Source organism: Bicyclus anynana, chromosome 11, assembly GCF_947172395.1.
Source record: "Bicyclus anynana chromosome 11, ilBicAnyn1.1, whole genome shotgun sequence".
In the NCBI taxonomy this organism is placed as follows: Eukaryota; Metazoa; Arthropoda; class Insecta; order Lepidoptera; family Nymphalidae; genus Bicyclus; species Bicyclus anynana.
The window spans coordinates 8,034,169-8,060,688 of NC_069093.1; the positions used below are offsets into that span (position 1 = coordinate 8,034,169).

Genomic DNA, 26,520 nt, shown 5'->3' on the forward strand with positions numbered 1-26,520 from the left:
TGTACGGCCGCATTGCTGTAAGTAACAATGCTGCAATACCGATCCTGTTTTGTGTAACGCTCAGCTCACGAATGTCTTAAATTTTAATAGTACCTATATACAAATTTTAAACACAATAGATGCCTAAGCTTGTCACACTAAACTGTTATTGAACTGCATCATGAATAACTTATACAACGAATATGGGTTGATAACGAACGAACGAACGAACGAAATGTTAATGACCGGGACCGACCGACGACTTAAAAATTTCTTACAAGAAAATACGCCGAAGCAATTGAACCCAGGGCCTTGTGATCTGAAGCCACTTATGGTTACTATTGAACCAAGGAGGTAGACAGAGGAGGTATTTGATATGCAGCAAAAAAATCGGTTATCTGTAAAGTCGGTTTACTGACGATAGTTGAACGTGATAACGTCATAAGAAAATACTGATGGAATAGTTTCATTTTTTCAAAAGAAAATGTTAATTTTTCTAAAATACTGTTTATTACTCTTCATAGACCAGAATATACTTTATTTCTTGTAAAAAAAGTTGGCAACCCTAGAGCGAGGGAACGACGCATGACGTCATTTTTTTTCGAGTGTGCGGCCGGATTTAGCGAATTATAAGACGTTGTCACGTCAAAAAAAATACATATCGATTTAATAAGTATCCAACTTCCTACTGTACCTACTTATTTACATTGTACGAGAAATATTATCTACAATCTTCAGTTTTTTATTCAGGAACAAGTTACAAGAATGTGTCTCCGCTTCCGATCCTAGAAAACCAGATATTGTAAGAAAACAGCCATCGAGTAAATTTCCGACCAGCTTTTTTAATAAAATTCTTGAACTTTTTAGATAAAAAAACTGGTCTGTATTTTATGGCAATTGCTTTTTCCATTAAAGTAGGTAGATACTTTGCAAAAAAGCTTTCAAAATGTTTACGAGAAAGTTGAGGTGTATATACGTACCTAGGTATGTTTTAGACTTTATTTTTTTTCAATGTGTGCACATCATATAAGATGCTTTGGAGTAATCACAAAATTGGAGAACTCCGACAAATATGTGAAAGCGAAAACTTCGTAATTATGAAAGACTGTCACACCATGCCCCTGAATTAGGTAGGTACTGTATTTTATTTTTTTACTAGCGGACGCCCGCGACTTCGTCTGCGTGGATTGTGCAAATCTATGTAAACTTTCAATCCCTATTTCACCATTTTAGAGCTTGAATTTTAAAATTTTTTGAATCCCATTATATTTCGTATTTTTTTTATGATTTATGAACAAATTTTTAAAACTGTAACTCTAAAAATGGAGGACTTTCCATAAAAACTTTCAACCCCTATTTAACCCCCTTCTTATTTTATTGGTTGTGGCCGATGGCCCTTGTGCGGAAGCCCTAAGTTCTGTGACACTTTCTGACAAATACTTACTTAATGATATAGTATGCTTAGAACCGGATGGTATGTAGGGCAATTGACCCTACAAGCTATAGAATAAAGATTGCTTTACCTTTAGATGTTACCATACCTCCGGTGGGCGTTAAAAAAATTACTCCAACAACTCTAGGCCTAATAAATATTTGATATAACCATTAATATGCCTGTTAAGTGCCAACATGTCTTTGCGATTGCAAGACGTCAATTATTTCATATCTGTAGAGTGTAATTAGTTATGATTGGACTTGACATTCTAGTTAAAAATATATACACATTTATGACTAGACTGACAAATTATCTAAGACAAATTAAACGTATAAAAACTACCAACGAATCAATAAAACCAAAATATCAAGTTTTATAGTTCAATACTTAACTAATTACTTAAAATCTCCTTGGTATATTATTTAAAGCCTCCTTGATTCTGTGGTTTGCTTATGTGGCATCGGACCTCGAGGTCCTGGATCCGAATCCTGGATACACAGGTTTTAATGAAAACATTTAAGAATAAAGAAAAGCTGTGCGCTATAAGCTTTTCTTCATTTATTTTCTTCACTACTGAAAGCGGAAATATTACATTGCATTTTATTCTTCCGATCATCTAATCTACCAAATCTAGTAGGTCCACGCGACACTCGAGTAAGTCCTCATTTAGCATACTTTGAAGGCTGTTATACGCGTAGCACTTTGAGTTACCTACACTCGATTTGACAGTTTGTAAATGGTATTGCGTGTCTGCAAGATGTCAAGATAAGAGATGTGTGACAAGATAAAACTTTAACTGGTAGGAATATACAGAACTTTGTTAGTGTTATTTTGTTAGATAATACCTAATTTTTAACCGACATCCAAAAAGGTGACTGTTTGGAAGTCGTTTAAAATCTGTATGCTATAACGTTTGGTGTTACGAATGGTATAAGTAAAATTCAAATTGCGCATTAACGTATACAATTTGACCAGTTTTATATATAAGTATAGATTTGTTAAATTACCGACAAATACACGCACAGAAATTGAAACTCATCGAGTTGAAACAAATTAAAATAAAAACAAGATTAAAGTCAATTTAAAGTCTGTTGATTATTCGACCACAGGTTGTCAACCCACATGGTAAACACGTTTACATAATAATTAGGCGCGACAAAATAATTGCACAGTAACCAAACAGATCGTGTTATATAATATAGGAAATAAATACCTGCAAAACCGGACTAACGCCTGGTGGAAGGGATCTAGGAACCCAGGCAAGTGTGGCCGGAACTCCAGCGCGGAGACGAGGAATGCCGAGATAAATTCTATCCCAGCCTACTTCCAAACCAGTTGGAACAGTGTTCTCTGGCTGGAACTTCTCGAGAAGTACGGGGTCCGGGGGGAAGTCGAACTGCATAAAACTCCACTGGTTGACGACTTCAAGGCTCGCGCTTGCCACTGCCAGGCAGGCACATAGCAACACTGTTCGCGGACCCATTGGAATTTGGTAACTGGAAAGAAGAAAATGCAGATTATTTACCCGAACACAGAATATTAGGAGGCGTTCGCTTCAAACAGTGATTAGTAGCTACTTTGCAATTTGAACTATGTAGAGTTAACATTGCCTGATGCCTGAGTAGGCTTTAGTTCCGGAGTGAACGTAAAGGGAAGAAAAGAATTTAGGCCTTAACTCAATGTAAATAAAGATCATGGATTAGGTCTCTACAGCGTCATCATTTTCATCATCATTATCAACCCATATTCGGCTCACTGCTGAGCTCGTGTCTCTCTCAGAATGAGAGGGATTAGGCCAATAGTTTACCACGCTGGCCCAATACGGATTGGCAGACTTCACACACGCAGAGAATTAAGAAAATTCTCTGGTATGCAGGTTTCCTCACGATGTTTATCCTTCACCGTTTTGAGACACGTGATATTTAATTTCTTAAATGCACACCACTGAAAAGTTGGAGGTGCATGCCCCGAACCGGATTCGAATCCACACCATCCGGAATCGGAGGCAGAGATCATATCCACTGGGATATCATATAACGCTCTACTGCGTTCCCGCCCCTAATTTAGTTTCTATTTGGAGGGGAATGTGAATATTGGTCATAATTACTCACAACACACAACACAACACAACAAACATTATTTTAAAAGAAATATCAAAATCAATCACTGACTAAGACAAAAGTTTCCGAAATATTAAATGTTCCCTTGGGAATACGGCGATAAAACACTAGCCTATGACACTCGCAAATAACGTGGTCTTCTATTAGTAGAAGATTTTTAAAATCGGTTCAGTGTATCCAGAGATTAACCCATTACAAACATTACGTCTTTGTAGAATTAGTAAAAAAAATACAAAATTAAAATCGCTTGTCTGTCGGTTTACTAACGATAGTTGAACGTGACAACGTCAGAAAATACTGATGGAATGGTTGCATTTTTCAAAAGAAAGAGCGAGATATACTATTTTTTGAAAAAAAATTTGGCAACCCTAGAGCGAGGGACGCATGACGTCATCATTTTTCGAGTTTGCATCTGGCTTCATCGAATTATAAGACGTTGTCCGTAAAAAAATAAAATACCAAAACAATCGAATCGCCCAGGTAAACAATCGGTTGTATGTTCGCGCAAACATTTTTGAACTATGAAACTATGATCGCTTACATAACGGCGAGAGTGGCAATGACCCTCCAAAACTATTACGAGTTACGACTGTAGCTAAGGTCATTTAAACATCAGTAGATCAAGGACGTATTTCAAAAAGACATTACAAACTATGCGAATATTTGTAACCTTACACATTTAAAGGGAATATGATGTTAGCCATTATCAGCCTGATATTATATTTAAGCCATTATTATTATAGCCAAGAATATTATAGCCAATAATATCATGAGACTCCACCTCAGCAGTGTGCCGAATATGGGTTGATAATGATGAATGATGATTATCAGCCCAGTGGCCTAATTCACTATTTTGATCTTTATTATCAACTTATTGAAGTGGACAACAAGGTGTCATCTACATATTATAAGATATACACGTTAGTACCGGATGAAATTTGTAATTTGTATCATAGTATGTGGATGACATTTTGTCAATTGATTTGTTTTTTATTTTGATGGGTTGATAATAAAAACCAAAATAGGAAATAGGCCAGCTGGGCCAGCAGGCCAATTTACTAACTTTGGCGTATGTTAGTTGACATAATATACTAAAACCAACAAGCCACATTAGTAATTCTTAAGTCACGTAATTTCATATTCACTGTTTATTTAATGCTAACTGATACATACATGAGGCATGCACCTTCAACTTTTTTCAGTAAAGTATGTGCATTTTAAGATATTAGATATCACGCGCCTGCAACGGTGAAGGAAAAACATCGTGAAGAAACCTGCATACCTCAGAATTTTCTTAACTCTCTGCGTAGTAAAGTTTGATAATCCGCATTGGGCAAGAGTTGTGGACTATTTGGCCTAACCCCTCTCAATCTGAGAGGAGATTCGAGCTCATCAGTGAGCCGAATATGGGTTGATAACGAACGAATGAACGAAATGTTAATGACCGGGACCGACCGATGGCTTAAAAATTTCTTACTAGAAAATACGCCCAAGGAACTGAACCCAGGGCCTTGTGATCTGAAGCCACTTGATATGCAGCAAAAAAAAATCGGTTATCTGTAAAGTTGGTTTACTGACGATAGTTGAACGTGACAACGTCGTAAGAAAATACTGATGGAATGGTTGCATTTTTCAAAAGAAATGTTTGTATTTTTAAAATACAGTTTAATATTCTTCATAGGCCAGAATATACTTTATTTCTTGTAAAATAAGTTGGCAACCCTAGAGCGAGGGAACGACGCATGACGTCATCTTTTTTCGAGTGTGCAGCCGGCTCTATCGAATCATAAGACGTTGTCATGTCAAAATTGCAAAGGAAAACGAACTGAAATACCTACCTTCTACATAATCTATCTGATGAAACAGTAATTATGAATCTATTACCCTATCTGCATTTAATTTCCATAACGAACGTAGGTGATTGTCTAAAATACTCGTAAGTATGCATCGTTAGTTTTGCATATAAAATAGGCACGTTTTTCATGCATAAATTAGCGAAAACTAAATGTAGGTAGGTGCGAGTATAATCCATTCAATTTTCAAGTAATTCGCTTCGTTATAGTACTCGTAACTTGGAGTCTGCATTATGATCAATGATAATTCTAAACTATATATATATAATAGATAGGTTATAGGATAGGTTACGTGCGTACAAAATCACCGCAAAAAGTAATTCGAATTTAGCTACACCACTGAGCGCACACATGTACAATATTGTCTTTAATTCCATTATGTATATGTTGTTTTTACACTTCCTGAACGTACAACTCGATATTGTAGACGATATTTAGATATTATTTGTTTATACAACGTTCGTTGTATAATAAGAGACTGAATGAAATTAAGACAATTATACACATTTGTCCGCCTCAGTTTTGATGGGCTAGTACCCCATCTATACTAATATTATAAAGCTGAAGAGTTTGTTTGTTTGATTCTAAATCTAAGGAACTACTGGTCGGATTTGGAAAATCTTTTGGTGTTAGATAGCCCATTTATCGAGGAAGGCTATAGGCTATATATTATCCCTGTATTCCTACGGGAACGGAAATCACGCGGATGAAACCGCGCGGCGTTAGCTAGTCTCTTATATATAATATCATTGGATGAAACAGTAATTATGAATCTATTAGGGTAATAGATTGCATTTAATTTCCATAACGAACGTAGATGATTGTCTAAAATAAGTACGCATCGTTAGTTTTGCATAAAAATAGGTACGTTTTTCATGCGTATATTAGCGAAAAGTAGATGTAATAATCCATTGAATTTTCAAGCGATTCGCTTCGCTATAGTAACTCGGAATCTGCACTACTATGAAGGAGATCAACAATATACGTAACATAATATTATATTTGACACAGATTGTTCATTTCAAGAGTTAGAGCGGGGTCACACGATGCGTTGCGGCGGCGGTGCGGCTAGAGCGGTGTCGCTTCGTCGTCTTACATAGTGTTACGTTACATTAGAGACATAGGGTTCATAATCGCTCACCCTTTCGTTGTTTACAAATTGAGTTGTTTTGATCGCTTATCTATTGTTACTGGCAAACTCCGTAGAATAAACAACACGCGTGTAGGTGGTTCCAGAATAAACTGGAAGCATTCTGAGTGCGTATAAATACGCGACGGAGATGACGATCCGGGCACTTAGAGGCTAGAGCCTTCGCCAATGCAGATTCGTCGCTGCTCCCCCATATACGGGACATTGCGCCGTACTACGCTCGCCCACCAGACCGAAAGGCGTACCCCAGAGACATACTCTAGTTAGAGTCACCCAATAAGGCTACATGTTAAGATTGCCACCCAAGCTACTTCACTAAAATCCATTAGAGGAAGAAGACGAAGAATATATGTAAAGGAGTACCAATAGCGCCCCCACCCGGTAGCACATCCAATATCTCGATCGTGCATACCCCCCATACGGGTCTGTTAACTACGAAGTTTTTACGAGTCACCAGGTGTTTCATTCCATATCCTCGAACCCTAGTTCGTAACAATAGAAATATCTGTGGCATGTGACACTATGCCGAACTGAACCGGACTTGCAACCACCGAGACGAGGCGGGGAGGGGTGAATGCGTTGCAACGTCGGAGCGGCACCGCTCAGTTGTTTATGCGTCACAAGGATTTACAGGCTGTCCTACGGCTACGGCGCCGCACCGCTCGTGTGCCCGCTAATACGATGAAATTTATGCGACGCAGCGTTGCAACGCATCGTGTGTCTTAAGCCTTAGACATTCACTACGTTTCACTTAATACCTTTTATGTATTGCAAGACCTGGTCTGACCTTATAAAATATAAAGTATATAAGTACTATACCTATTTGTACTCGCAAACCAAAACTGGATTAACTGGTTGCGGTCAAGTTTTGACCTATTACGCTTAACATTTTTAAAGAATTAATCATTAATAAAGAACATTACATGTAATAAATACACACAGAGATACACATGCAGTTTCAAAATGCATCGTATGTAACATCGATGAGATGATAATTACTTAACTCTAATGAGACTCTATACAACTCAGCTCGGTACAATGAAAAAAACTTTATTGTTGTGGGCTCTTCTCGGACCAAGGTGTGTTTGGAACCACCGTAACTAACTCATACAATATTATTTATTACCTTACGTTTCGAAAGTGCTTGTAAACTAAGCCTAATTTAAATAATTGAACTTTGACCTTGACTTTTTATTATTATTAATCAAAAGGACCTCGTAATTCTTTTTTTATGAATTAATGATGATGGTCCCAAAGTGCTGGAATGTGCACTAGAAAACGCATAGGTCGACCAGGTGGATTGACGACACCAAACGAGTCACAAGGATTCGCTGGAAGCAAGTGGCTTAGGATCGCAATCTTTGGAAGTCCCAACAAAAGGCCTATTTCCTGCAGTGGATGTCTATCTGCTATTATGATGATGATAATATTTGATGCAGCTTATCATTTATCTACTGACAAAGCCGTACCAAGCGATTTAGCGTTCCGGTACGATGTCGTGTAGAAACCGAAAGGGTGTGGACTTTCATCCTCCTCTTACCAAGTTAGCCCGCTTCTTCACCATCACGTGAGATTGCAATTTAGGTCTAACTTGTAAAGAATTAAAAAAAAAGTCCTTGAGAAAAGAGAAACAAACCCATTCGAATGTTTAGTTATTTCGCTACTTCCTAAATTAGATAAGCTGTCACCCGTTGGTACGAGTAAATGTCCCTTATTTTGCAAAGCTTATTTAATTAAACAAATAGTGCACAACTGGTTTGCATAACTTGATCACTATCTGGTTCCTGTGGTAATTAAAAGGCTAAGGGCTTGCTAAATGCACGCTACAGTCAACAGTCTACTCTACACGATCACGGTTTAAGTGTGAAAGACATGCTTCAAAATAAACGGCGTTCGGTGTACCAACTTCTCTAATAAAATACAGCCTTTGTTCATCTCGTCGTCATCAACCCATATTCAGCTCACTGCTGAGCTCGAGTCTCCTCTTAGAATGAGAGGGGTTATGCTAATAGTCCACCACACTGGCCCAATACGGATTGGCAGACTTCACACGCGCAGAGAATGAAGATAATTCCCTGGTATGCAGGTTTCCTCACGATGTTTTCCTTCACCGATTGAGATACGTATATACGACGTGATATTTAATTTCTTAAAATGCACACAACTGAAAAGTTGGAGGTGCATGCCCCGGTCCGGATTCGAACCCACACCCTCCGGAATCGGAGGCAGAGGTCATATCCACTGGCCTATCACTGCTATTTTGTTCATCTATACTAATATTATAAAGCTGAAGAGTTTCTTTGTTTGATTGAACGCGGTAATCTCAGGAACTACTGGTCCGATTTGAAACATTCTTTCAGTGTTAGATAGCCCATTTATCGAGGAAGGCTATAGGCTATATTTTATCTCCGCTTTCTTACGGGAAAGGGAACCACGCAGGTGAAACTGCACAGCGTCAGCTAGTCAGTTATAATGGAGGATTCTGAGATCTGAGAATTTTCTTAATTCTCTACGTGTGTGAAGTCTGCCAACCCGCATTGGGCTGCATGGTGAGCTACTATAGCTTAACCCCTCTTATTCTGAGAGGAGACTCGCTACAGTGACAGAGAGTCTGATGTTGTCAATGATGATTGTTAAATAATATGTTTGTTATAGAGAGATAGTTAAAACGTGAACTTCTGATTGTAAGTTCTTTAACATCATCAAATGGCCGTCCACCAATTCATAATTTTATATGTATATTTACCTATTTAAAAAAAAAAGTGTGTGTCAGCTCCGACGCACGAATGGAGTTTACTCTTTCAGATATACTGTCTAAATAGGTGTATGTTGCCCCGCAGCATACGCTATGTACGTCTCAATACTAACGTCTGAAATGTGACAGCGCACAATGAAAGGTGCGCAGAATAGGTTGCGCATAAAAACGTAAATTTTACTGTCCATATTTTATTCATACCGGGGGCTATATATGAAAAATAGATTCTTTTGGAGTAAACTCCAAACGTACCCATCTGCATAGATCGTAGATCGTTAGATGGGCCTCAAAGTGTCGCGGAATTGTCATTAGTTTCCCACATTGAGTACGTCATCACTCGTAACACATTTCTCTATATTCATGTTGTGGCTTGTGTTTTAACACTTCCAAAATGGACACGAAGGCATAATTAAAGGATTAAAATAAAAAAACAGTAAATATTTTTTTTAGTCCACGTCCACTTACTGCATGCGCTTGTTACGTACTAAGATAAGCTGTGCGTGCACGTCTTTGGGTAATTATTTTATAATAATTATTATATCATTATTAACATAAAATTGTGCGTTCTTTAATATGGAGGGGCCCATCTAACGATTTATGTCGATGCCCATCTGATTTTCACAGGTAGGTATAATATTATAAGATGGCAATTCAGATAGAAAACGCTACTAATCTGTATTAATCTGTGTAATACTGTTCCATACAGACTCCAGTACATTAAATCCATTTAACGCTAAACTGTGATCGCATCTGATGTTAAGTGTCGATGCAATCACACCCTTTAATAATTTCTATAATTGATCTGCAATCTATTGATTCGTTCTTATCAAGATTGTTATTTAGTCAAATAAAACAATACAATATTTGACATAATAAGAATGTAGTTGACAAAGTTATCGACAATTTATTATTATTCAATCTACAATAGGTGTTGAAGAAATCGGCCATTAGATTCAAAGAGTCGGTAAGTATAAGAGATTTTAATCTTCTACCATAATCTCTTTCTAATTAATAACTTAAGCAAGTTATCGGAATAGCCGCCTTAAATGTAACAAGGTCATTGTATTGAAACTATTTAGTTTCTAACAGGTGATTTTTCCTTTGCTTTTTATCATGCGAGGAAGTCATTCAATATTAGGTAAACGGCAGAAAATTGTTCTAAAAATATTCTCGATTTATTTTGGGGGGCGGAAGGAAGAAGTTTAAAAAAATAAAATCCGTAATATAAACATTAAAATAACCAATTAATAGAAACGGGGTTTTCCGTTAAATAGAAAGAGGTGAGATTTCATTTTTTGTTTGTTTTTTACGAATGTATTCAAAACTACTTGACCGATTTTTAAGTCCTATTTCACCCTAGAGGTTGAATTTTAAAATTTTTTGAATTACATTATATTTCATATTTGTTTGTATGTTTTATTTTTAAAACTGTAACTCTAAAAATGAAAGACTTTCAATACAAACTTTCAACCCCTATTTCACCCCCTTTTTTATTTTCGCAATAAAAAGTGTCCTTTATCCTTCTCCATATTATGGTCTCAAATCGAGCAAAAGTTTTATTTGAATACATTCAGTAATTTCATTTAGTAGTAGGTACCTTATGCCAAGGTAACGTTTGGTGTTACAAATGGTATAAGTAAAATCTCAAATTGTGAATTAATGTGATGTGAAATTAATGTGAATTAATGTGAGTATAGAATTTGACCAGTTTTATTATAAGTATAGATATAGATCAACGCTGCGTCTACGGGACTTGTTTCGTAGCGTGAAGTCTAATAGCAAAATTTAACTTTATACATCACATTATTATTTTCTTTCTGCAGGCTGCAATCTGTCTCCAATGCAATTTTATTATAAACAATGGCTGACAGAACAGTGCAACAGGCACAATTTGGCTCATTTAAATGTCACTAAGCCACTCAGTGCGTCAAAATGTCGACTCTTGAGCAAGATGAATGACATAGTACCTTCTGAGGCTTTACAGATTGAAACAAACTGCCTTAAGTTGTATGTCACTTTGTTTTTGATGTTGGTGTTTGGTGAAGGATGGTTCGTTTACGCTCATTATCTATACTAATATTATAAAGCTGAAGAGTTTGTTTGATTGAACGCGCTAATCTCAGGAATTACTGGTTCGATTTGAAAAATTCTTTCAGTGTTAGATAGCCCATTTATTGAGGAAGGCTTTAGGCTATATATTATCCCCGTAATCTTACGGGAACGGGAACCACGCGGGTGAAACCGCGCAGCGTCAGCTAGTTTTTATGTTTTTACAACTCAAAAATTACTCATAGTTATTATTTTAGTGGAGGATTTTTAGGCAACTACAATTGGGTACCTACCTCCTAACCTCATTTTTCAATCATAAGGGAAATTGAATCACCCAAATATTATTTATTTATTTTTAAAATTATTAATTTAATAATTTAGTTATTAGGATAACTAAGCTTACGTTCCTAATTGTATTCCTTCTCATTAAAAAAATATATTTAAAATTAACTGTATTTTGAACTCAATACAAAAATCGTAAGTAGATATGATCAATGATATTAAATACTGTTAGATGTGCTACTGGCGCATGAAAAATGAGGCGCTCAAAAGAGGAAATTTATAATCAACTCAATGTTAGTTGTGGTCACTAACGAACGTTACTTAAACAAATAATACCTAAATATCGTCTATAATGTCGAGTTGTGTGTTGAGGAATTGTAAAAACTATATATACATAAATATGTAATGGAATTAAAGACAAAATTATGCATGTGAGCGCTCAGTGTTGTAGCCTATTATTCGGATCACTTTTTGTGGTGATTTTTTATGGACGTAATCGATCTATAGTATGAACTTATCATTGGATATAATGCTTTTAAATACTATTACAATCACCTGATTTTCCAACGTATTTCCAATGCACAACAATACAGTACACGTATATTTGCGAAATAGAGTGTAAAAAGTAAAATTTATATCGTAAACCTGTCACTAAGATATTTAGCCTACCTACTCATAAGTAGGCTTTAAAAGTTTCACATTTTCTAAATTCAATTACAACAATTTAATTTTTGTTAGATTTCAAAATTCTTTATTATATTTGTATGGCCTTTACTACTTTAAATTAACAATACGAATATACATTTATTGGACCGTGTAGGTAGGTGTTAAATATGGAAATAGTCAATTATTTTATAAATAGAATGTAGACTATAGTTTGCCAGTACAGAAACAAGGCCAGGTAGCAACCAATCACCAATAGCTAAACTATACGAACTTAAGTTGTAGAGTGAGTGTTGAACAAAATAACTTGTTAATATTTTAAATGATACTGCTTTACTTACCTGAACACTATACTACAGTACGTAATTCACAATTTGACTAATGTCAAATTAAGCAGCATTGATTACGCTAAAGAACGAATTTCAGGATTCCTTCAGGATGCAGGATTTTGGGTCTAAATACCTAATTATTGATGTAATAAATTCACTGCTTGTTTTTTACCCTGTATACATACATGATATTTTTTTAAATAATTTCTCGTGAAAATATTTTTATAATTTCTCGTAAAATTATTTTTAACATCGTAACTGTGAATTCAATGGTTATAAAGTTTGTACAAAACATGAAATTGAGGGCTATTGTTCTTATACGAATTACTAAGTAATTTATTAGTATATCTTTTAACTTTGGGATTATACAGCGCGTATTTTCAAGCAAGTGTTAAGTTTAGTAGACAAGTTTTTAACTTTTGTTTTAGCTTATGGGTTAATGTTAATAAATCTTCTTCCAGATTTACTAATACATTTTTCGAGTTCAGACACCGTAAAGTAAAAAACCGCAAATTAACATAATATTGAATGAAAAGATTACGTTAAATCTTATGTCAAAAGGTCATAAAATGGACGGTGTAATTTATCAAATTAATATAAGCAACTATCTTTGTTTCTACTATCGCATAGGATCTAATATCGTACACAATGCAACTAACGACTTACAATTATGCGCATTTTCACGCTTCCGGCTTCAATTACATAATGGATAAATATGTGGGATTTATGGTACCTGCATACGAGAGACAACTGCTAAAACAATGAAATCTTTTTAACAAATTATTGAACCGACTTCAAAATCACACAAATAAACTAAAAAGCGAAAAATAATATCGTATAGTGTATCCTAGCATTTAATTTTCTTATTACAAATCAGTTTAGTAATTTTGTGTTAAAATGAAAAAAAACGAAATTGCCCGTACTTTCGTTATTTTCATCTTAACATAAAATCACTTAACCGATTTTCATGAAAATTAAATGGGACCAGTCTGGAAATATACTCTTTCAAACAAAAAAACAATTTTTACATTTGGTTAAGAAAAGACGAAGTTATGCGGTAACAAACATGCGGTAAAAAATAGTAGTATTGATAAACGTAATGTAAAATGAATTAGTATTTATATTATTGAATTAAATGTCATTTCTATTATAAGTGACTAAGGGCCATTGCATATCTGGCGAGATGCGGGGTATAGCGCATTTTTTGGTAAAATATTATCGACATTGGTGACGTGGAAATAAATCGAGAACTAATTAACAAAACTAGGTAATTTCCATATGTAGGTGTTAACTAATTTTCATATATTTTTTTTTTGGATATATAGTCGTATTAGGTACTTAATTATTTTTCAACTATTTCAACGCCATCGACATCAATAATAATCTATACTAATATTAATAAAGACGTAATGTTTATGGTATTGTAGGGGGTAATCTCTAGATCTACTGAAATTTCTTTTACCACTAGAAAGTCACGTTATTTGTGAATGTCATAGGAAATATTTTATCCCCGAACTCTCACAGGAACGGGAACTATGCAAGTGAAACCGCGGAGCATCGGCTAGTAGTTTAATAAACAAACTACGTTGCGACTAGTTTGATATTGCATTGCATTGGCACTTGAACAAAATATTTACTCGTACCCACAGATTAAAGAATAATAAGCAGATAGAGCGCACGGAAGACGTTGTTGTCGTGTAGCTTTTCCAAATATAATAAAATTCAAAACGAATACATTCTTGAATCAGTACGACACGAAGCGTGGCATCAGTAATTTTCAATATTAGGTATTAAAAAAAATGGAGTCTTATGTTTTTAAATATTTAAAAAACTGTTTACAAAAACTAAAGAAATAAGATGGAGTATTTATTATAAGTATTTATTGATTATTATATTAATTTACGTAATTGTTGTTAGTGTTAAATTTTGAAATACAAATTATGAAATAAGTTTGTATAAACGGATGTCAAGGAGACGCGTGACGTTTGGTTTTTAATGGGTTTCACCGGCTTCACCACGCTGCTTGTAAAGCATTCTCATTCTGGATCCTTCTTTATTCTGAGCTCGTACCACACATACGCCTTTACGTTTGCAAAACCCAAAGTCACAAGTTTGACCTTATTGTAACGATTACACACAGAGGATACTATTATATTATCTAGGTTAATAAGATAAGATATTTCATAAACGATATTGTTCACATTTTTTGCATAATTTTATGTGAATATTAAATGTAATTTATTAATATTATAATAATTACATGCGTAAATTTGTTACATTTTGATGATTTCGCGCAATTAGGCTTTTTGCAAATGCTAAATCACGTAACATAGAGTATAAATAAGTATATTACACATTACAATATATTTAAAAAATCATCCATTTCTTCATAATTGTAATAATTATGAGTATTACATAAAAAAGAAACTAGAGAACTACTTTTATCAAAGTACAATTTAGTTTAGAGTCTAAAATTAACGTACCGAAGGATAATTACAACGCTTGTGTACCGTGTATCCGGTTACACTAATAATTCTTTAAAATAACACATAAGTAAGACACGTTAAATGCTCTATGTTTATTCTATTAAAACATAACACATTGCAGATCTTTTCAGAATATCTATACTTATAATAAATCTGTAGAGAGGTTAATTCTGTACATGTAATATATTTCCAAAATAACTATCAAGGGGTGATTAGTGATCGATACTGATACCAAAAATGCAATTAGTAAAATTTTTGTCTATCTGTCTGTCTGTCTGTCTGTCTGTATGTTCGTTATAGAAACAAAAACTACTCGACGGATTTTAACAAAACTTGGCAGAATTATTCTTCATACTCCTGGGCAGGTTATAGTATACTTTCATCACGCTACCATCAATAGGAGCAGAGCAGTGAAGGGAACTGTTGGGAAAACGGGAAAAGTTACTCAATTTTTTAAGCTTCCGTCGCAGCCTTAATGGGTAGCGTAGCGTAGGGTAGGGGTAGGGATAGGGGTAGGAATAGGGCAGGGGTAGGGGTAGTTGAAAGTTTACATCGGCTTTCACGCGGACGAAGTCGCGGGCGTCCGCTATTAATTAAATATTGTTTTATTGAAAGTGTTCTGATTATTTTGATTTGGCTGTACTTCTTTCCAACTGTGACTGTATCTATTCAAAAGTGTCATAGGCGTATATAGCGTGGGGCAGGTAAGCCGGGCCCACCCAAGAACGGTCCATGCCCACCCTAAGATACTGGGGCTACCGATTTGAAATTCTATGATGGACGCGGAAATACTAATAATTTTACACAAAATATCATTTAAAATACCAAATAATCAACATTACAACTTATAATAAAGAAAAACCTATAATAAAGAATTGAAAAATATATTAAGACTTTTTCGGATACTTACCCTAGATACAAAGTAAAATAATAAAATAAGTGGAGTCATATCAGAGTTCTTCGTCCACAAATATTTTTAACGAAATTTTTATATTGAGTGTTCAGTAATATGTGGGCCCACCCCAGGAAGTAATCCTAGATACGCCAATGCAAAAGTCTAATGCTGATTGTAGATCTAGACGCCCAAAAAACGTCCTTTACAATTCTGACGATGACATATCGAACGACAATGCTTCCCAGGCAACACAAACACAAGCTACACAGCGTCTTCGCCGGCGAATACGAGGTCCCTGATATCTGACGTCAATCAATCAATCAATCAATCAATTTATTTCTTTGCAGATACATGCATTATTTAGTCACCCAGACGTGGGCTTTATAACTCACGATCTCGGGGGCGCCCGGTCAGATACACTCAGACCAAAACACCCTTCTAAATCGTCCTTCTAAGCCGAGGTCCGAGTCTCAGAAGAGGCCCCTATAGAGTCGTTCCGCCCAGGTGGTAGATTTATTAATCCAACTTGACGATTGAAAAGTTCTTGTAAACTTGAAGTAATGAATTTGGATTGTTTGATATTGATATTTATTTCCACAAACATCATTTTCTGTAAATTATAAGGTAATAGCACAGAAAATATGTGTACAAGTAAATAGGCACTTGTTGGACGTTACTGTATACCATTTTCCGCTATTTAACCAGAAAGTGCTTATTATTCATGAGCCTAACAATAACCTATTAGTTTTTGTAGGCTGATTGATATCTCTACAATCTAGTAATTATGTAAGTCAATATCTATATCAATAAGTAGATATATGAAAAACAGTTTAGTAATTTCATTCTGAGAGGAGACTCGAGCTCAGCAGTGAGCCGAATATGGGTTGATAATGATGATGATGATGATGATAACGAATGGTATAGATCTTAGTAGTTTGAATGAGTAACATTTATAGGTACTGGAGCCTCTATGGTTCACGTTTTATATTTAGGCGTTTATTCATTTAGTCCAAGGCTTATTTTACAAGCACTTTTCAAACGTCAAGTTTTACTATTTGCAAAGACTCTCATCATCATTATCACATCAGCCGATGGACGTCCATTGACATAGGCCTTTTGTAGGGACTTCCAAACATCGCGATACTGAGCCGCCTGCATCCAGCGAATCCCTGCGACTCGCTTGATGTTGTCAGTCCACCTGGTGGGCGGTCGACCAACACTGCGCTTACTAGTGCGGGGTCGCCATTCCAGCACTTTGGGACCCCAACGTCCATTGGCTCTTCGAACTATGTGCCCAAAACTCTATTCTGTTATAATTATTATCATAGTGTCGATGTAAATATTTGCAATTAAATGGCTACTCATTATTGGCAACACTACCTATTGTTATTCTACAACAGCTTTTGTACTTATGAGTCAGTTTACATTAATTACTATAACAATTATAACGAGCAGGTAGTTAATATTATCAAAGCACGATAAACGCGGAATTAAATTTGGCTGCAGTAATTGAATGATATACAAAAAACAGTTCAGTTTTGTATGGTCACTTAGGTACGACTTATACTTCATCATCAGGATATCGTAAAACCTTTTATAATACCTATAAAATTCCATATATCCTATGATCATGAAAAGCAATATTTATTTATTATGCCCGCGACTTCATCTGCTTGAAACTTGTTGCAACGGGACGGGACGGGAATTACGGGACATATGGATCCCTGTATTTGGATAATTATGTGTTATTTTGAGTATATTTTTTTGCATCTGTTATTTTTATTTAAATTCCGATTCTTTCTTTTACAAGTCTCCCATTTGTTTATTCGTTAATCAGTTATTTATATGTAATGAGTTTAATTTATTTCGTTTATCAGGTTGTAGGTAACACGATAACTAACCACCGACGGGCGACGAGGTGTTATATTTAATTAATTCTTGACTTTATTTCAAAATCATCAACACCAATAACAGTTTCACATTAACAAATGCCAGTGTCTGGAAGAATTGCTTTTAGCGAAAAGATTTTTGCGCATTTTACGAGTACTGTGGTTTTCTGTTTTATTTTGTTACTTTATATTATCTTATCTTGTGTGGGTAATAAAGACTATCTATTTTTTGCATCGATTTAGATAGATAGATAAATAGATTCGATATCTAGTTAGATAGATATTGAGATAGCATTAGCTTAGCCGTTTATCCGCGCCTCGCCAGATTTGCGCTGGCCCTAACATCTTACTTGTCATTACCAAACTTACAGGTCAGTAAGCCGAAGGCGGCACTATTATATTATATTAACTTTAAAAACATGTATTGTAATACACAAACGTAATATTTTAAGGACGCTCGTTAAATACGCTCTTGTAATGTTTAAAATGTGCAAACAACTTTTCACATTGTGGAACATTCCATACAAATTATTGAATATGTCCTCTGACTTCAAACAGTACAAACAATAAGATAATATTTTGTTTTTTTTAAATTAGTGATTACCCCTACAGCATCACACGCTTTACTTCTTTTATTATTATTTCTTTTAAGTATATTTATTATTATTTAAGTATATTTATTTATATTTATTTATTATTATATTGTTAGACATCATAGTAGGTTATTTATTTATTTTAATTATTTATTAATTACTAGCGGACGCCCGCGACTTTTTCCGCCCTTAAAACTCTTTAATCCGGCCCTATCACAAACTCCCGCGACTTCGTCCACCTTTAGACCTCCTTAATATCGCAAAATCCTTTCTTAGCGGACATCTACTAACTATAAACTACCTCCCTGCCAAATTTAATTTTTATACATTGTGGTTTTCGAGATTTCGTGATGTAGAATCTAGTTTATTTCGCTGAGCTGTATTACATCTATGATATCGCACAAGATACATACATGTGCTCACGTATTTCCAAAAGAAACCGAAAGTCCTTTTTACAAGTCTAACCGTTACGCAGTAAAAGTATTTCGCTCGAGCGTGTCAGTCAACGGACGGAGATGTCTTATTACTGAAACAATAAGGCCTATTTTTCAAGTAAATATATTTTGTAACCATTTTGGTCAGTACCGACAAACATGTTGACAATAATGCATATCAGTAAACAAGTCGCAAACCACTTTCACCGTTTTAATGCCTTAATTCTACTACGTAAGGTCTTAAACAAGTAAGGTCTTCCAAAATCAAGTACATATTTTTACTAGGTATCTTATACGTGTATTATACGTATTAATTATTGATGAACATCAGCATATTTTAGCCCACATCCTCATTGACGGTCTCAGGGGCGCAGTGGTTTGCGAAGTGGATTTACATGACGTGTTAGCTTGTCAAAAATGCATTCTATATTTTGAAAGAAATAAGTTATGTTTTCTATGTGTTTTGTAATCAATGATTTCCAAAGTTTGTACAAAATAATATTATTCATGTTATTCATAAAACAATAATTGCGAATAGCTCAATTTTGACTACTGGCAATTATAACGAAATGTCAATTGTATATTATCTTTTTCCTTCGTAAAAACGCGGATAATTAGGCAGTCGATCATTCACTTTTGAACTAAACACGAGTTAAGTCGATACTAGAAGAAAACAATTTGTAACATATATTTATAATTGTAACGAATTTAATAACGGAATCCTGACAACGCTAATACAAGACAGACACGTGATATTTAATTTCTTAAAATGCACACAACTGAAATGTTGGAGGTGCATGTCCCAGACCGGATTCGAGCCCACACCCTCCGAAATCGGATGCAGAGGCCACTAAGCTATCACGGTTACCGGAAAGATCCATAGTTCCATGCAGTGGCGGATTTACAAATTAGCCGCCAGTAGGCTATTGAATTTTTGCAGCCCCTACTGAAATAATAGGTATTCTTAGTTCTCAAACAATACAGCTTAGCTTAAATTGTGTCAATAAAATTGCAAGTTTTGTTTGTAATGTTTTAGTACGTCTGTACAGGACGTACGGAACTAAAATATTAAAATTATCGTTACATTTTCTTTATTTCTGTAGAATAGAAAGTTTTTTGTATCAAATTTGCTGCCCCATAAAATCTGCCGCCCTAGGCTCCAGCCTACTTATTATTATAAACCCATATTCGGCTCACTGCTGAGCTCGAGTCTCCTCTCAGAATGAGAGGGCTTAGGCCATTAGTCCACTACGCTGGCCCAATGCGGATCGGCAGACTTCACACACGCAAAGAATTAAGAAAATTCTCTGGTGTGCAGGTTTCCTCACGATGTTTTCCTTCGTCGTTTGAGACACGTGATATTTATTTACTTATAAAGCACACAACTGAAAAGTTGGTACATGCCCCTGACCAGATTCGAACCTACCCTCTGGAATCGGAGGCAGAGGTCATATCCACCGGGCTATCACGGCTCTTTCAGCCTACTTAGCCTACTGGTAAATCCACCACCGCCTGCGAGATTTGTAAAATAAAAAAAAAGTCTCCGACGAATTGATAACCTCCTCCTTTTTTTGAAGTCGTTTAAAAACTAAATTTAACGCGATCGGAAGCAGGCGTCCTCTAGTTATTAAACAAAACTAACTGCGAAAGTTAGTGGCACTTAAATTACATAACCCCGCGTTGCCTTGCAAACACTACAGGGTTAAACTCGTTTGCAAGTTCCGCGTTAGTTGTTAAAAGGCGCATAGCAATTATATTGTCGTTTAATGTTTTATTTATTTAAGTCTTTATAGCATGAGTTAGATAGGTACTGAGCTGTGAGGTTTTAAATACATTAACTACTACGTTCATACCAAAAGAGCTGGCAATAAAGTACATTGACCTTTCCGTGGGTAAAGCAGGGGTAACAAACTTTTTATCAATGTGCCCGACAACCGTTTTTGCAGAAAGAAAATAGAATGCAATACAGCAAACGCTACAAAACAGACAGTAAGTATTAGATACCATATGTATTCTGTGGTATTAAACCCTGAAGAGGTGGTAATGGAGGCGGTGGAGGTGGAGGCTGCATTTGGCAACTTTAGGCAGTAAGTATTTTTTTTATTCTTGACAAGTTAGCCCTTGATCACAGTCTAAGATGGAAGCGGGCTAACTTGTTAGAAGGAGGACGAAAATCCACACGACATCGTACCGGAACGCTAAATTGCGGTAAGGTGGTAGCTAGCCACGGCCGAAGCCTCCCACCAGCCAGACCTGGACCAATTAAGAAAATCTCAATCTGCCCAGTTGGGGATCGATCCCAGGACCTCCGTTTTTGTAAATCCACCGCGCATACCACTGCGCCACGGAGGTCGTCTAAAATAGGTAAATACTAGATAGGTACTCACTACGTACACTGCGGTTAGATTTAGCAAGCAGATAATTATGTGTATGGAGGCTTTGAAATAACTTCCCGCCATCGTCTCATTGTTCATTGATATTATGTTAGTAAACTTACTCGTACTTACCCATGTACCTAGTAAATTTTCACAATTAGGTAGGTACGAATAAATACTACTTTTCTGGGAAATTGTTATCTACTACTGGTGCCTATTATTAATTGGGTTTTAGTAGATAATAATTTAATATTAGGTAAACCAATAATGTTAGAAGAAAAAAGAGGTAGATAGGTTACATTCTACATTCGATGTTTATAACTGGCTCACAAAAAAATATTTCAGCGGCATTATCAACGACGCGACGACAGTGCGGAGATGAGCACTGAGCTCAGGTTTGCTAATTAGCATAGTTTTCACGTGCCATTTGCGGTCCGCGTATAACCTATCTACCTCTTTTTCTTCTAACATCATTGAGGTAAACAGAGAGATTCCTGAGATTAGCGCGTTCAATCAAACTAACAAACAAACTCTTCAGCTTTATAATATTAGTATAGATAGTCTGATCACTAAAAAAATTATATAGATCACACATCATGGCAGTATCGATTCCTATTTTATAACTTTCTATGAAGTTAATTAAAAATGCACTAATAACAAACAATGGTTGTACATAATATGTATTTACTATTTCATCATTATCAACCCATACACGATGTTTTCCTTCATCGTTTGAGACACGTGATATTTAATTTCTTAAATTTTACTTAATTATTTTGTTTAATTAGGTAGCTAACCCAAAAAGACACCCACAAGCACATGATTTTAATGATATGAATGTTTGTTACTCTTTCACGCCTCGACTACTTTACCGAATTAACTGAAATTTGGTATTAAGATATATTATAGCATGGATTAACACATAAGCTACTTTTTATCCCGGAAAAATCCATGGTCCCGAGGGATTTGTGAAAAACTAAATTCCACGCGGACGAAGTCGCTAGTTGGTCATATTAAAAAAAAAGATATGGCAAAAAATTTAAAAATATACAGATACTCCGTAAAGAAGAAAGCGTTAATACTAATAAATGTAAGTAACTCTTACGTGTGAAGAGGGAAATATCCAAGCGGCAGTACTCGAGTGCCCCGTTTCAAACGCACGTGTTTTAGTTCTTTTAAAAAAAATAAAAAAAAAATCTATACAGATACTCCGTAATGAAGAAAGCATTAATACTAATAGATATAAGTAACTCTTACAACTCTTACGTGTGAAGAGGAAGAAAGCGTTAATACTAATAAATATAAGTAACTCTTACGCGTGAAGAGGGAAATATCCAAGCGGCTGTACGCGAATGCCCCCGTTTCAAACGCACGTGTTATAGTTCTTTAAAAAAAATAAAAAAAAAATTCTATACAGATACTCCGTAATGAAGAAAGCGTTAATACTAATAAATGTAAGTAACTCTTACGTGTGAAGAGGGAAATATCCAAGCGGCAGTACTCGAGTGCCCCGTTTCAAACGCACGTGTTATAGTTCTTTAAAAAAAATAAAAAAAAAATTCTATACAGATACTCCGTAATGAAGAAAGCGTTAATACTAATAAATATAAGCAACTCTTACGTGTGAAGAGGGAAATATCCAAGCGGCTGTACGCGAATGCCCCCGTTTCAAACGCACGTGTTATAGTTCTTTAAAAAAAATAAAAAAAAAATTCTATACAGATACTCCGTAATGAAGAAAGCGTTAATACTAATAAATATAAGCAACTCTTACGTGTGAAGAGGGAAATATCCAAGCGGCTGTACGCGAATGCCCCCGTTTCAAACGCACGTGTTTTAGTTCTTTTAAAAAAAAAATAAAAAAAAATTCTATACAGATACTCCGTAATGAAGAAAGCGTTAATACTAATAAATATAAGCAACTCTTACGTGTGAAGAGGGAAATATCCAAGCGACCGTACGCGGGTGTCCCCGTTTCAAACGCACGTGTTTTAGTTCTTTTAAAAAAAAAAAAAAAAAAATCTATACAGATACTCCGTAATAAAGAAAGCATTAATACTAATAGATATAAGTAACTCTTACAACTCTTACGTGTGAAGAGGAAGAAAGCGTTAATACTAATAAATATAAGTAACTCTTACGCGTGAAGAGGAAAATATCCAAGCGGCTGTACGCGAATGCCCCCGTTTCAAACGCACGTGTTATAGTTCTTTAAAAAAAATAAAAAAAAAATTCTATACAGATACTCCGTAATGAAGAAAGCGTTAATACTAATAAATATAAGCAACTCTTACGTGTGAAGAGGGAAATATCCAAGCGGCTGTACGCGAATGCCCCCGTTTCAAACGCACGTGTTTTAGTTCTTTTAAAAAAAAAATAAAAAAAAAATTCTATACAGATACTCCGTAATGAAGAAAGCGTTAATACTAATAAATATAAGCAACTCTTACGTGTGAAGAGGGAAATATCCAAGCGACCGTACGCGGGTGTCCCCGTTTCAAACGCACGTGTTATAGCCAACAACAGCCGAAGGAGCGCGAGGTGGCCTAGCGCCCGAGTGCAACACTGAAGGGGGCCGTTCCGCCTCGCGCAAATTGACTCGACTCCAGCCGCCCCTCTACGGCGAATTAAAAGTAAAAGTGGTCCTGAAGGCGCGGCTGTCAGCCCGACCAGTTCCGATAAAAAACACCTTATCACAAATTATACTTGCTGTCATTATTCTCGCGTGCTGTTTTTTTTTTTTGTTCTCCGGCCAAGGTCACACACCGTGCATAGCCGAAACTATTGTGCATATTATAGAACGCTGACCTAGGCGTTTTGTTTGAACATTCTCTGCACTTTGGCTTTAGAATTTAAACTGAAAATTGCTTAGAAAGAAAAATGAGTAAGTATCTCATATTAGTCCCAGGATTCTAATCAGGATTCTAATCTGAATCTCACTGGATCAACGAGGCACTCTTATGAGGAGACTCGTGCGCAACAGTCAGCCGGATATGGGTTGTTAATGATGACATAATATTCCAGGGAGGGCTAGTCTTAAAAAGCGCCTCCCCTAAAGATTTTAGTTTACCCATATCTGGCTCTCTGTTGTTTACTATGTACCCTTCTGTAATAGTACATTTTAATATCAGGATAATTTTACACAGTGTATGACTAACATGCAAGCGTTGTTTGCTTTGGAACAACATGGGTAAGCTCCGAATGTTCTCTCCTGTAATGACCAGACCAACGGCCAGACCCCTGTAGTAGGGTACTTATTACTAAAACAAGCAAATGATGATGAAGGGTTGTTACAAAATAGGTAAAAATTGGTCGGTATACTATCAGAAAAATACTAAAAATAATGTCATTCAAGACTTTTAAAAATTCTACCCCTAAACCAATATAAGAATATGGCCCTAAAGGGTTTGAAGGTTTTTTAATATAAATCGTTCATGTTGTGAGTTATATTTTTGTAAAATGATTAGTGAATATAAAACATCCAAAAATATTAAGTAAGTAAGTAGTAGAAGGGTGAAATAGGAGTTGAAAGCTTACATCGAGTTTCACGCGGAAGAAGTCCTCTGGTGATTACATAATAGTCCAGGGTGGGCTAGTCATAATATGAAGCGAGAGAGGCGCTTACCCATAATCGAATCACTGCTGTGTACCCACCTGTAGTATCCCAGAAAAATCTTAAATATTGTACGAGTAACTATAGTCCATTACATGCGTTGTTTGCATTGGAACAACATGGGTAAGCTCCGAATTCTCTCTCCTGTTATGGCCAGACCAATGGCCAAACTCCTGTAGATGGCTACATGATGATCAAGGATTGTTACAAAATAGGTTACACACCTACGTAGCTTTAAGAGAACAATTTGTTTTTTTTTTAATTGGATAAATCTAAGTCTGGTGATGAAATATCCCTACGCACCTTCAGGCATTTGGCCCTAGGCTTTAGTCAAACTAGCCTATACATCGCAAATCATTTCTATGGTGAGCGACACGGTCATCCACTTTCAATTGCGCCTATAGCTCTGTCCAATAACACCGTTTCAAGGATGTGCCAATTATATATGTCTAATGCAATCAATATTTATTGCCGCTACCGCAATTATTGCCGAATCTTCGAATAGGTATATTAGGCATGGGAAAATAATTTACTCACATTTCTCGTAATTTCGTGGTTATGGTACTTCGGTGATACATAACGAACTTAAACTGGTCAATCGATTCACTAGTTATTATGTAATTATGTATAATGTTGGATTACTAGCTACGAATTTGTTTACTATTATGTTATTAACACATATAAAATGCTAAAGCTAACGCTTACGAAAATATGAAATACCATTAAAAACTAAAATACGTTAAGTTCATTTTGATATGTGTTTATATAGGTAAGTAATTCAACAAATATAAATAAAAGTAGAGCAGTGAAAACCCTCTCTTTCCATTCGAAGTGCGTAGATTCGAATCCGGTCTAGGGCATGCACCTCCAACTTTTCAATGGTATGCACTTTAAGAAATTAAATGTCACGTGTCACAAATGGCGAAGGAAAAACATCGTGAGGAAACCTGCAAACCTAAGAATTTTCTCAATTCTCTACGTTTGTGAAGTCTGCCAATCCGCATTGGGCCTATTTGCCTAAACCCCTATAATTCTGAAAGAAGACTCATGCTCCACAGTGAGGTGAAAATGGATTGTTATTGATGATAGATATAAAATATAGATAAACACTAGGTAGCTATATTATATGTACAATGTTCATTTCTATATCTAGATAATATTCGGACAAAGATTATCTAGATTTATGCGTTAGCATTCAAAAAAAACGTATAAAAATTTACGAAAGATATAAATAGCCTCAGACATATCCTATCTACTATTATGCAGTCGTATAAGTGACCTGGATACATAAATGAATTGCAAAACTATTAGCCAAAAATAGAACTTTTAGATTTAGTTATCTGTATATCTTATAACATGTTAATGTGGCCACGTGAATTAAGGTAAGCATAATTGCATAGATCGTAATCTGAATTTAAATATCCTGATATCTGTTTCGCCTAGAATTGTTTCCTGGCCAGTACAGAATAAAGACTGGCCAGTAGATCATATTTATAATGATTGTTATATAAAAACCGACCACTTGCATGGCCGCCACGCTGTGTAGGGTTCCGCAGTAGTACGTCACTAATACTGACTTGAAACTGAATGGTGGTTTTTGGCTGATCGTCCAAACTGTCT

General features: G+C 35.6%; 1 protein-coding gene across 6 annotated transcripts in view; it reads right to left on the bottom strand.

The window, feature by feature from the left end:
• The window catches only part of LOC112052060 (protein yellow), a 63,248-nt gene extending 39,353 nt beyond the window's left edge, over window positions 1–23,895 (bottom strand). Inside the window, exons 1-2 of one of the 6 annotated variants that reach the window (XM_052884181.1) lie at window positions 23,738–23,895; window positions 2,628–2,910 (exon numbers count right to left, since the gene is read on the bottom strand). In XM_052884181.1, coding sequence (XP_052740141.1) covers window positions 2,628–2,897 — 270 coding nt within the window. In that variant the 5' untranslated portion in view covers window positions 2,898–2,910; window positions 23,738–23,895. Of the gene's footprint in view, window positions 1–2,627; window positions 2,911–22,392; window positions 22,460–22,603; window positions 22,623–22,756; window positions 22,777–22,908; window positions 22,977–23,216; window positions 23,318–23,737 lie in introns of those variants that run through there. The other 5 variants (XM_052884182.1, XM_052884185.1, XM_052884186.1 and 2 more) reach the window with 5 other exon arrangements.
• Between the last annotated feature and the right edge of the window lie 2,625 nt (window positions 23,896–26,520).